Source organism: Macrotis lagotis, chromosome 1, assembly GCF_037893015.1.
Source record: "Macrotis lagotis isolate mMagLag1 chromosome 1, bilby.v1.9.chrom.fasta, whole genome shotgun sequence".
NCBI classification, from domain to species: domain Eukaryota; kingdom Metazoa; phylum Chordata; class Mammalia; order Peramelemorphia; family Peramelidae; genus Macrotis; species Macrotis lagotis.
Genome location: NC_133658.1, coordinates 731,526,571 through 731,540,048, shown reverse-complemented (window position 1 = coordinate 731,540,048; position 13,478 = coordinate 731,526,571). Strand labels below are relative to the sequence as shown.

Sequence of the window (13,478 nt, the reverse complement as noted above, 5' to 3'; positions counted from 1 at the left end):
TGTGTGTGTGTGTGTGTGTGTGTGTGTGTGTGTGTCTGTGTGTCTGTGTGTCTGTGTGTGTGTGTGTGTGTGTGTGTGTGTGTGTGTGTCTGGCCAGAGTTCCCTGGGGTTTTCAGAGCTTAATGACTTGTGCAAGGGCACAGACCCAGTATGAGTAAGAACTGAAACTTGAACCAGACCTTCCTGAAGTTGAGGCCAGCTCTCCAGGCTCTATAGCTCTTGAGAGGAAGATACTCCTTAGGCCCCAGGGTCCTTCCCTCTGATGGTCTTGTGTTGACCCCCTTCTACTCCACTTGGACAATGATACTAACCACAATAATAAGGGACTCCTCAACCTGGCAGTTACTAGAGGCTGTAGGAGCAAGGAAGGCAAGCATGTAGATATAATATAGATAGAACAACTTGGGTAGAAATGAAAAGGTGCCTGCCCCTGGAATGGGAGCAGAAGGGTCATACCTTTCTTCCTTGGGCTCTTTGGGAAAGACTGGGTTTGTTTTAAGCCTCTGGAATCCTAGTGGGTTTCTTTCTTGAGAACCCAGTGGAAGGGACCACCTACAATTCCTTGCTGTTTTTTCCTCTTTGATTTGTGGTCACTCCTTTTGCCATAAAATACAGATGCAACTCAACCCAGCAAACACCAAAGTAAAAAAAAAATCAAAACATTCATTGCTTATTCACTTATTGAACAACCATCTGATTAAACAGACTCTGGGCAAGAAACCAGAGATCTGCCTTATAAAGTTTTATGTCACCGAGTAAACAACTTTAAAAAGCAATGAAGTGACATCAGTCACTACTATCCCCATGGTCCTTCATAGATGAAGCCAGAACCTGGGGCAAGGGATATAGTTCCTGAGGAGAAAATTTCTTTTCTAAAGCAGCCGCCCTAGCACTCCAGGACACATCATTCTAGGTCCAGGTCAGGTCAGAGAGGCCCAGTCCTGGGAAACTGCTCCCCACCCAGGTCTTTCTAAGGTTGGATTAAACAAGGCGAAAACTACTTCAATAACTTCTAAAAGACTTGAAACAATGACAAGGTCTAAATTCTGCATCTCTAAGCAAACATTTCAGAACAGGTCTTCTTATGCTTCATTTATTTTAAAATAAATTACTCTCTAGAGTGTCTTCTCCTTTCTTGTGTTTTTTTTTGTTTGTTTTTTGAAAGGCCCAAGATCACACAGCTAGATAATTATTAAATGTCTGTGACTGGATTTGAACTCAGGCCCTCCTGACTCCAGGACTGGTGCTCCATCCACTGCTCTACCTTGACTTCTCTCTTCTTCATCATCCTCTCCTGAGGGGATGCTTGATGCTTTTAATAGCTGTTCAAATGAACAATTCATTGACTGGCAATATTTTATTTGAAAGAGTGAAAGTAATTTAAAAGAAAGTATTTTAAATTTCTCAGTTATATACCTTACTCCTCTCTCCCAACATAACCCTAGGGCCATTGCAGACCAAAATCTAAAGAGGATTTGGGAACATTATCTTTGTACAAAGAAAGAATTCTTAATCCTTTGTATAATCTGTCACTGGAGCTGTTCCTGGTATGAAAGAACTACTTAGCTATTTTCAGATTAATGTAAAAAGTGAAAGAAAATCCTTCTGTGATTTGAAGCATGTGTAGACCCTCAGAGAAGTATTTCTTCTGTGGAGTTCTTGTTGATTTTATCCAACAAACACTTCTTAATAAGTGCTTACTATGTGTAAGTCATCATGTGTTGGGTCTTGGAGATACCTAGAGAGAAATAACAGATCTTGGTCTTACAGACCTTCAAGTACAAGTAGACAAATTACTTTGATATGAGGGAGATTTGTGAAAGAGAAGTTCAAGTAAAGGGTGATGAGAGATTGCCTTCCCAAGGGGATATCTAAGAAGTATTTAAGGAGGAAGGATACTAGAGTTGGACCTGGAAAGAAGAGAGGTAGGAGAGACTTTGGTAGATTGATATAGGGAAAAGAGGAGGAGAAATAGGAGAATTCAGGGGACTGCAGTAAGCAAAAACATGGAGAGGGGGAGGGGGAAAAGGGCAAAAAACAGAGAATTGGACATGCCAAAAAGAGTTGTATAAGATCAGGTTGAATAGGAAGGTTAAAGCAGGATATAGGATTTATACTGCATTTGGGAGGCAATGGGGAGCTATTGAAATTTTTAGCAAAGGAATTAAATTGCTTTAGTAACATTCCCTAAACAGCCATCCAGGGAATGGATTCAAGAATCAAATGTACTTTTAGCCTTGAAATAGCCCTATGTGCCAATAGTTTAAATCAGGACCCAAAGGGTTTACTATCTTCTTCACTCAATATCAGGAAGTAGGTGGTTGGAAAATTCTTGGCTTCTTAAAAGACCTACGATTCCTGGAGCTGAGCTAAAAGCTCTCAGAGAGCAGGGTCTGTGACATGTCTATCTTTGTACTTGATAAATATTTGTTGAAATAAAAAAAATGAAAATGAACTCTCCCTTAAAAAATAAAAGCCCCACCCAGGCCTGGATACATTTTTCACTTTATCACCAATCCTGGAATCCTTCTGTTTCCAGCCTCCTTTCAAGAAGAGGCCAATCTAGACTGCTGACAAAACAACTCCTCTCCTTCCCAGTTTCAATCTGTTTTCACTGCTGTGGCTGTTTGGGGTTGTGTTGCTTTCGCTCCCTGTCTAGCTCCCCATCTGAGGGCTGACCCAACCTGTTCTCTTCTCCATCACTCCTTCTGCATCTTCCCTAGAGGCCATCAGTGAAGCATTTGAAGGGCACCCCATTGTGTTGGGAGGAGGTCAGGGAGATATGGGATGGGAAGAGCTGACAGCCAGCCCAGGAAAGGTGGTGCTGCAGGGAGGCCTAGATCCCTGTAAGCAGATCAGTATTTCTGCTAGTGTCATCACATTCTTGCCCTGGTCTCAAGCTGTAAAAAATTGAGGTTTCTACAGGGAAATGGAATATCTGGAAGAAGCATACCCAACAATAAGGCTTTCCCATAGAAGCTGCAGCATTCCTAGGATCATATAGCCCATACAGCATAAAAAAGAATATAGTTCAGCCAGCATTATATTGAAATGTCCAATAAAGGTTGCCATCAGTCCTATTCAGTTTATACTTTATACACAATAGTTCATTTTTAGCCTCCAAAGAGTCTTTTTTTGGGGGGGGGAGGGGGCTGTGAGTGTCAACTGTCTGAGGACAAATTTGGACTCAGATCCTCCTGGCTCCAGGGCTGGTGCTCTATCCATTGTGCCATCTAGCTGCTGCCTGCTCCCAGAGGTCTTGACAGAATAGAATAGGTGTGTCCAGCTGGTAAAAGAGGGAATGTGACCCTCAATACTCTCCAGTATGACCTGAACATGATTAAAATCTTAAGAAATATTTAACAAAATAAATATAAATACAGTAGATAATGCTAATATGTGGTTTTCTAAGTCAATACTATGCTTCTAGGATCCTTATGTATAGTTGGGCAGCCCCCCTTTCTTTCTGAGTTTGACACCCCTATGTCCCAGGGCCCCTAGGACACAGGTTCTTAATTATTTATTGACTGATTGACCACCAGGCTAGAGCAGAGGGCTGAATCTAATAAGATGAAATTCAATAGGAAAAAATATAAAGGCACCAAAAAAAACCGCTAGCCCTCAAAATGTAAGATGGGACAGTCATGTATAAACAGTGGTTATTCTGAAAAGGCCTGGTGAACTGCAAGCTCAATATGGTTAGGTACTTTGAGGTCTCAGCCAGAAAAGCTAATATAATCTTAGTATGCATTAAGAGGGGTGTCTCTTCCAAGACCAGGAAGATGGTAGAATTGGATTCAGTTTCAACTTCTATAGTTTAAGAATATTGAGGGGTGGCTAGGTGGCGCAGTGGATAGAGCACTAGCCCTGGAGTCAGTAGTACCTGAGTTCAAATTCGGCCTCAGATACTTAATAATTACCTAGCTGTGTGGCCTTGGGCAAGCCACTTAACCCCATTTACCTTGCAAAAAAACCTATAAGCAAACAAACAAATAAATAAATAAGAATATTGAAAAGAGGAAGACAACTGGTTAGTGAAGGGCCTGGGGTTTATAACATATGAAAATTAGATGGAAGAACTGGCATATGTTGCCTGGAGAAAAAAAGACTGGGAGGGAGAGAGAACATTATAGCCAGGCTCAGATGAGACTTGTTCTATTTAGGTCAAGAGGGGAGAGAACTAGGAGCAATAGATGGCAGTTGGGAAGAAGTAAATTCAGGCTTGATGTTGAAAAAGACTTCCTCATAATTAGAGCTATCCCCAAGTGAAATGAGTGGTGGATTCCCTTTCTTTGGGGATAATCATTTTAAGACTGGAAACTGCTTGTGAGGATGGTATGGTGGAAATTATCATGAATGGGGTGGACTAAATGGCCATTGAAGTCCTTTGCTATTCCCATATTTTGTGATTTTTTTGTATTGAGATTCAGGGAAATCATCACTCTAATTTTATAGATTAAACTGAAAGAAGTCAAATGCTCTTAGAAAGGTATCTAGTTCTGATCATCTGCTGGTTAGTGATATAATGAGACTAAAACCCAGGTCTTCTGACTCAGAATTTAGGTCAATGCACTACCTTGGAAAGACAACTTCAAAGGACATTGCACAAGTCTCCTTGTTAGCCAGTGATGTATGCAAGAACTTCTTTTTCTCTAATCTAAATCCTTTCCACCCCATTTGTATCCTACATACATTCTACTTTGTTCTGTCTTTAGTGAGACTGGAGAACTAATTGCACAACATCCTATTCTTCTAGTCTGGATTTGTTCATTCACTTTAATTAAGCCACCATTCCCAAAAGGTCAGAGTCTTCATCTGCATCCCTCAGATGTCTTTGCTTGGTACTTAGTCTTGGCTTTTGCCCCCTCATCTCAGCTAGCTGTTTCTCAAGTCATGTAAGAAGGTCAAATAATTGAAAGTGATGGAATGGATCAATAGAAATGCATCTTAACTCTCTGAAAAGTCCTAATCCCTGATCTGGCAGAGAGTGGAGGGCTAGAAATGGTACTTAGAGTCCACAATTAAGTCTTAATGTTAAAAACAAAGCACTTCCCAAAACCTTATTAGGCTGCAAGGATTTGTATACAACAATTCAGATTTGAATATAACAATTCCTCACATTTCAGAAGTAGCATACTCTGGAGCTCTCATTCGTGTGCCTTCCTTCAGACGGCTGCAGAAATCTTCATCAATTTGCACTCCTGGGTATGGAGAAGCACCTAAAGACAAGAAGTCATGTCATGGGACTTGGGGAGGAAACAATTTAATTTTTCTTTCCTTTTTTTTAAAGAATGATATGATTTACCAAAATCATGAGCCTGAGAAGAAGAAATTTGGTGGGAACAGGTCAGACCTCAATAAATGAGGTCATCATCTCAAAATAAATATCAGTGAAATATTTGTAGTTGTTACATTCAATTTAATTAGTCAGCTAGAATTATTTAAGTGCCTACTAATGTGCAGGCACTGTGCTAAGAGAGGAGTTCAAATCCTGTTGTTCAGTTGTATCTGATTCTTAATGATCCTATTTGAGGTCTTCTTTGCAAGGACACAGGAGTGGCTTGCCATTTCCTTCTCTAGCTCATTTTACAGATGAGGAAATTGAGGCAACAGGGTTAAGAGACTTCAGAGTCACACAACTAGGAAATTTGAGGCCAGATTTGAACTCAGGAAGACGAGTCTTCCTTATTCCAAACCCAGTGCTCTGTCTACTAGGGCATTACCAAACCCTGATTCTGCTATTTACTAGCTATATACTTTGGGAAAATCATTTAATTTCTCTCCCCCTTAGTTCTTTCCTATGCAAAATGAAGAAGTTAGACTAGATGACCTTAAAGGTTCTCTCTAGCTATGACTGATGATGGAATTTTATCATAAGAGGTTTATTATATTTGATTTACCAAACTACTGTTGTAAAATATAAATGTGTGTGTGTATGTGTGACTTGCTAGATATTTTTGTTAAATAATAATTAGCTGAACTTCTAGCACTGGAGGAATGAATTTTTTGTCAGGACAAGGAAGGAGATTAGGACATTTTCTGGGTGCAATGACCAGGAGAGGATTGTATGTTTGTATGTGTTGGCAGGGAGGGTACAACTAGGAGAGAAGTACTATGAGAACATAGGCATCTCCAAAGAGGGCAGAAGAGAAAGAAGGTGGAAAGGGTACCCTTTTGCCCAGGGCCAGACCTATCTGCTGGCATATACTTTATGCTGAATGGGATCCACCATCTAGCTTGTCTTCCCAGTATCCATGGCTGCAGGCTACCCTACAACCCTGGCAGCTCTTTTGGCAGTAGCTTCCATTGGACTCCTCAGTTCCAGCCCATCCCCGTCTGCCTTCTCATTTGTTTGTCTGGACTTTCCACTGATTAGTGTGAGTAGGAAGCAGCTGGGAATAGTACATTGCTGGCACCAGGGCCAGGAGGGCTGGCTAGCAACTTTCAAAGGGTGGAAAGAGCAGGTGCCTGTCATCGAAAGCAGGGGAATGATTTTCACACGTTACCGGGAAATGAGAGATGTTATTGGGAGACTTTTATTTGCTGTGAAAAGCAAACTCTTGGCAAAGCCCAAAAGAATCTTGGACTGAATCTGAGTTGGCTATTGAACACTGACATGTGTCTGTATTTCAACTCACATCTTCGTGTGCATATACATGTGTGTAGGTGTGTGTCTGCATACATAAATATATATATTTTGAAGCATCAGGCCCTGAATTTCTTTATCAGTCTACCCTTCTCCCAGAAGGTCTCCAGGAAGTAAAAGAAACAAAGTCAGTGTTCTTTATTACTCATGTAAAGAAGATGAATCAGTCATTATCACTGAATCTAAACTCCTTATTTTTATAGAAACCCAGAGATGGACGGACTTTTCCTAAGGTTGAACTTGGGGAAAACAACAAAAGCAAGACTCAAAACCTTAACCTTTGACCCCACATCCATGCTCTTTCTATTTAGCCATGAATGCTTGCCTCTAGGTGGACTTGCAGAAGAATGAGGGATGCTAACAGAAGCACTTCCTACTCTCAGTAATACCTTTCTCTTCCAGATCTGTGCCTCAGACTTGAAGAAAACCCTCCACAGTGTAGCTTTGGGTCAGTCAGCCTTGCCATATCCCTATTTATTACCAATGCATGCAGTGAATTACTTAGATTCAGGTTCACAGTATGTGAACTACTTTAGATCTTAAACAGATTTAGATACTTGCAAATATTAATTTGTAAATACTTTGCAGGTCTACATGTAAATAATTGAAAGAAGGTACAGATATTTGAAAGCTGTTAATCCTTTGTCATTTCAAATTTACCTAAGGAGAATATTTCCCAAAGCAGCACCCCAAAAGACCACACATCACTCTTTGTGCTATAGATTTTGTCAAAGATGGATTCAGGAGCCATCCATTTAAGAGGAAGTCGAGTCTAGAAAAAAGGAGAAAAAAATCTTTAGCAGGTACATATTGAAACAAGATATTTTTAGACAGAGTTTATTTGTTCACCTTATGATTAAGAATCTAACTAGAGGTGGCTGGGTGGTACAGTGGATAGAGCACTGGCCTTGGAGTCAGGAGTACCGGGGTTCAAATCCAAACTCAGACACTTAATAATTACCTAGCCATGTGGCCTTGGGCAAGCCACTTAACCCCATTGCCTTGAAAAAAAATCTAAAAAAAAAAGAATCTAACTACTCACCATTTTAGAAGCTAATTAAAAATGTCCTATAAATGTTATAAAACTTAAAAGACATATGGTATCTCAAAATAGATACATGGATGGATACCCATTAATATGGTTTAAGTACCATGTTATCCAAGGGCATGGGAATGACTTCGAGGACATTTGGAGGCTCATTCTGACCCCATGATTCAATGAGAAATTACTGCCTTAAAAAACTTGGGACAATAGGAACATATGGTGTCTAGAGAGAGAGTGACTCGAATTTAAGGTGAGGGAACTCAGAAATTAGGGATTTTTCAGGATATACTCTTGAATTTTTCAATCAATGCAGTCCAACAAGCATTTATTCAAAATCTTTTGTGTATGGGGTACTATGCATAGAAAAGGAAAGGAAACCAAGATAAGATTAATTTGAGAAGTGGCCAAACTATCAAATCAGAATACTGGTTTTCATTTTCTTTGAAGGAATCAAAAAGAAATGAGCATCACAGAAAGATGGGATAGATGAGAAAAATGATAGAAAGACTGAGGGACAGACAAACATGACAATGAAAGAAAGGAGAGAATATATCTGTTACAAGGGTTTTGTTTATTTTTCAGTGGAGGCAGGAGGAGAAAAGATAGGTTTTGTTAATTGAAAAAATAATCATTTATGTGTGTATAAACACACAAATATATGTATATATGAAAGGATCTTTAAGAACCAGAAAAGAAAAAAAGAGAAGCCCTGGTCTAGGTTGTTTTGCTTATGAAACAAGGAATGAATGGCCATCGTTTGCAAAGAATGTTCACTGATTTGTGTATAGAGGTAGTTTAGAAAACAGTATAAAAAAATGTCAGTTGTCTGGATGGAATTAATAAACCATCTTATGGAGAAATACTGGAAAGGTAGGCAGAGAAGTAGGAGGTGATCATTTTTCTCCCTGATGTAAAAAGAATTATACCTTCCCCCACCCTTCCTGAAACTTAAAAACCTGCTGAATGAATCATTTGAAGTTTGAGGGAATGAGTCCAGTGTGTTCTCTGGAGCTGAGGTAAACAGAATTCCCAAGGGGTAGAGTAGAAAGCAATAATCTTTACAACAACTGACAATATCTTGGAGAACTCAGCAAAACACTGGGTATAGGGATGCTGAGGCAATCTTCCCTGGGGATAGATAGCAAAATGAGAAAGCTCTGTAGGAAAGCTGGCCTTTTTGACCCCACCCACCCATCCAAGTTAAAGGACACCAGAGTTTGCCAAGTACACAGAACATTTCATGATAAAGCAATTTCTCAGCTTAAAGCAGGTTGTAACTACTTATGAAAGGTCTAGTTAGTGGTTGACAATTATCACTGTAAACAAATGAATCAAATAAACATGATGACTGACTTACATCTCCTTTTCTCACATAATCAGGATTCTTGTAAATATCTCTAGCGAGGCCAAAGTCACAAATCTTCACTACATTGTTTTCAGATAAAAGGATGTTTCGGGCTGCCAGATCTCGGTGAATGCACTATAATAAAACAGACCCACAATCAAAATGCATTTCCCACAAATTTCCTGAGAGTCCTTAGTGTCATTTAAAAAAAAAATGAAGTCTCCATTTCACATGTTGTGAAGGAAGCTGCTGTAAGCGTACACCGAGTTACTATAAACACAAAGATCTCTACAAATAAAGGTCTCCAAAGGCCAAAAAGTCAAACTCTGTCCTGAGATTGGCCAGGGTCTCTTCTTTGTTCTAGGAATGACCTTGGTTAACGTCATTTACAGCCAAAGTACTACAAGTCTTCCTTACAACCTTTTATCAGATGATTAGTCAGATTATCATGATAACTTCATGGAAGATCCTTAAAGGAAATGGAAAGTCACAACAGGACTGGGAAGGTAGGGGTTATACCCATAAGAAGCTGATCAAACGGTAATTATGGAAGCTACGTGGGGAATAATATCTAGCATTTATAATAGTGTTTTAAGATTTACAAAGCAATATATATATAAAATTATAAACAAATATTTTACATATATTGTATGTTTTAAAATTTATATATGTATACATTTTTACATCTATAAATAATATGTATATGTGTATGTATAATTTGATTCTCACAATAACCTTGTCTCTGAGGTAATTACATTTAATAATTTTAAAGATGAGGAAATAGAAGATCATAGAGGTCAAGGGACTTGCCTAGGGTTTGTTGTTCAGCCATTTTTTTGTCAAATCTGAATTTTGGTGACCCCATTTGGGGTTTTCTTTTAGTGAGGATACTGGAGGGATTTGCCATTTCCTTCTCCACCTCATTTTACAGATGAGAAAATTGAGGCAAGGAGAATTAAGTGACTTGACCAAGGTCACACAACTAGTATCTGAGGCTTTATTTAAATCAGGTCTTCCTGACTCTATCTTCACACTATCTACTGTGTCCCTTAGTGGCCTAGGAGAGTTGCCAGCTCTCTCTGGTACTAAACTCTAAAAGGCCTTTCATTTAAATCAAATTCCATGTCCATCACTTTCAAAAGGGTTTCCCAAATTTCAGGGTCCACCTAGACAAGAGTAAGTTAATGTTTATTGATTGATTGCAGCCAATGCAAAGAAGGACACCTATGTATACATGAATATTGCTATGGGATTATGAATGAACATAATATATTCATTTTCCCCTAACTTCTTTCTCCAGTGTTGTACTATATAGCATATAGGTGAAGTTGCACCAGTAGGGAGCACTCTCTGGCAGGTCCTCTACAGAACTGGACCAGCTTCTTGCCTAGTGATGAACTTGACTACTTGTCTGTCATTCAACAACTGGCTTGCCTCAGTCTAGACAGATTCATCACCAGGCTGGCTACAAAGTGATGAATTTTCAGCCACAGCCATTCATAAAGACTTATTTTTTTACTCACTAATAAAGGGCACATTGGTAAATAGAATACCTACACTGTTGAGATCACAAGTCCTTGAAGTATGGAAGTCTATGCATATATAAATATCATTCATCTCCTGAATTTACTACAGAGTTGGCCATGTCTGTGTGTGCCTATATATGGTAAAACAAAACCAAAAATATATGCATTATCTCATCATCCCTGTAGAGATGTGTGTGGGAATGGCTGTAGAATGTGTGTGTTTGATAAAGAAGGAAAATAGCAATAAGTTGAGACTGACCTTTCTAGAAGATAAGAACTCCATGCCTCTGGCCACTTGAAAACTGTACGAAATGAGATCTTCCATGGTGATGGGTTGCTTGTAGAAATCATCAGAATCTGGAAAACATTAGACTCAGACCTTGTTTATAATGGCCCTTGTTATCCCACCAAATCCCAGCTTATTAGAACAGTGTTAGCAAAACATAAGAGAAACCCAGCCAGCTGATCTAAATTTACTTTTGAGAACATTTGGTTTCAACATGTGTATCAGAGATATTTCCAGATCTCCTTCTAGTTTTACCCTGACACATCCAGAGGTTGATTCCCATAGAGGCCCTATGCTAGACAGTTGCATATTCTCCCTATCAGAATTAGTAACCTGGCAAATAATCTTTATTCAAATCTTATCTCCTCCGGATATTATCCTATGAGTCTCTCACGGATGTTTATTAGGGTGATAAATTAGAAAAAAAATTCATAGATGCATAGTTGTTGTAAAAATATCACAGGCTGTAGGAACAGGAAGGAATTAATACCTACCCTCCTCTTCCTCCTCCACATCACTCAGACTTTTATCTTCCTGAAATCCGGAGCTTGCAAAGCTCTCACTGCTGGTGACACTATCCAATCTTTGTTTCTTGCCTTGCTCAAGCTCAGACTCCTTTTCTTTCTTGGGCTCAGTCTGTAAGGCTGCATCCTTGAAAGAGACCCAGAGAGAGGGAGAAGGTGATTCTGTGGATTGTAAGCACCAGGCTAGAATGAGAAATCAACGGCTGCCCTTGCGACCATGTCACCCTGGGAAAGTGCTAATGCCCAGGCAATGGAAGGTGGGGCATGGACAAAGCCGGCTAATGAACCCTTCCAGAACTATTCATGCTAATCTAATCTTAATTGTGTCTCTAGACAGGAAAGAGGAATGGTGGGAAATAATGACTTTCATGATGGAATATTCCTCTTTCCTGCAGCTGAGTCCTTTAGTTTGTAACCACCATGAAGTGTAGTGGGGCATGGGTAATCGGTGCTGAAGTCTCATTAAAATTGTTTCTATTTGACTTTTAATTTATTTTTCAATTAATAATTCAATTCAGTTAATTGAGTTTTCTCCTTTTCCTTTCCTCATTGAAATGAAAACAAACAAAACTTTTTAGCGAATTTGAATGGTCAAGCAAAAAAGATGCCCACATTGACCATGACCAAAAATCTGAGTCATCTCCCCCACCTGAGCTCATCACTTCTCTGCTATTTCATCCCAAGGCCTCTAGAATCACTGTTGGTCATCATATTGATCATAATTCTTTGAAGTTGTTTGTCTTTAGAATATTATTGTGCAACTTTATCTTCTTTTATACACTTCATAATCAGTTCCTGCAAATTTTCCTAGGTTCCTTTTTACTCATATCTTTCATATTGGCTTATAGCACAATAATATGCCATTCTAATTATATACCATCCATTCTACAAAAAAGAGCTGTTATAAATATTTTTTGCACATTTGGGCAATTTTCCTTTTTCTTTGATCTCTTTGAGATAAAGGCCTAGTAGATGTCTCACTAAACACTTTAGCCATTGAATTATCTCCCCCCCCCCCAGATTAAAGTGATTGTGATTGTTTTTATGACTTTTTTTTTTTTTAGGTTTTTGCAAGGCAAATGGGGTTAAGTGGCTTGCCCAAGGCCACACAGCTAGGTAATTATTAAGTGTCTGAGACGAGATTTGAACCCAGGTACTCCTGACTCCAGGGCCGGTGCTTTATCCACTGCGCCACCTAGCCGCCCCTTTTTATGACTTTTTGAAAAATAAATGCATTTATTTTTCCAACTACATGTAAAGATAGTTTCCAATATTCATTTTTGTAGAGTTTTAAGTTCCATATTTCCCCCCCTTCCCTCTTCCCTCCTCTTGTCAGTGAGTAAACTAATATAGGTTATGCATGGAAATCTCTGCTGAACATATTTCCATATTAATAATGCTGTTAAAAAAAAGAACAAAAGGGGGAAAACCATGAGAGTGATAAAAGCATAAAACATAAAACAAATTTTAAAAATTGAAAAAAAAAGTCTGTATTCAGACTTCATAGTCCCTTCACTGAATGTAGACGCTATTTTCCATTTGAGAACTTCTAAAGCAAGAAAAGATGATGGAGATCATCCAGGCCAAGTGCCATGTTACTAATAAGAATGAAGACCTAAGGTGGTAAAGCATTTTGATTAGTCCCATAGCTATTTATTGATGCTTGCTGAGAGTAAATCCAAGATCAGTGGTACCCTGCTGCCTCTTTTCAAGCAAAATTCAATTCATCTTGGCAGGATATTGATCATCAGATTGATTTCTAATGTAATGAAATGCTTTTCCTTTTTGAACGAGAGTCTGCCACTATGATCCCTTAAGTCTCTTCGGCTCTAAATCTTGTGATCTTTAATTGGTTTATTTTTCTGGGTCTCACTGTCTTCCTTTATAAAAATGAACAAATTGGATAAGATGGTGCTTGAATTCTCTTTCAGGTCTAACATTCGATGATTTTATAATCATCGAATCATAGAAAGGATCAATTGACTACAGATACTTAAAGAAAACCAAAGGAAATAATGTCTTCTCACATCAGAGAGGAAGCTCCTTGAGGGCAGGAGCTATTTCTTCATCATTATATCTCAAGCAATTACTATGGTGTCTGTCATA

At 38.9% G+C, this 13,478-nt stretch overlaps 1 protein-coding gene across 1 annotated transcript in view; it reads right to left on the bottom strand.

The window, feature by feature from the left end:
• The window catches only part of FLT1 (fms related receptor tyrosine kinase 1), a 179,997-nt gene that overhangs the window by 16,091 nt on the left and 150,428 nt on the right, over window positions 1–13,478 (bottom strand). The window contains exons 21-25 of the mRNA XM_074216144.1: window positions 11,343–11,499; window positions 10,822–10,919; window positions 9,049–9,171; window positions 7,307–7,418; window positions 5,120–5,219 (exon numbers count right to left, since the gene is read on the bottom strand). Of these exons, the coding sequence (XP_074072245.1) occupies window positions 5,120–5,219; window positions 7,307–7,418; window positions 9,049–9,171; window positions 10,822–10,919; window positions 11,343–11,499 (590 nt within the window). The remainder of the gene's footprint in view (window positions 1–5,119; window positions 5,220–7,306; window positions 7,419–9,048; window positions 9,172–10,821; window positions 10,920–11,342; window positions 11,500–13,478) is intronic.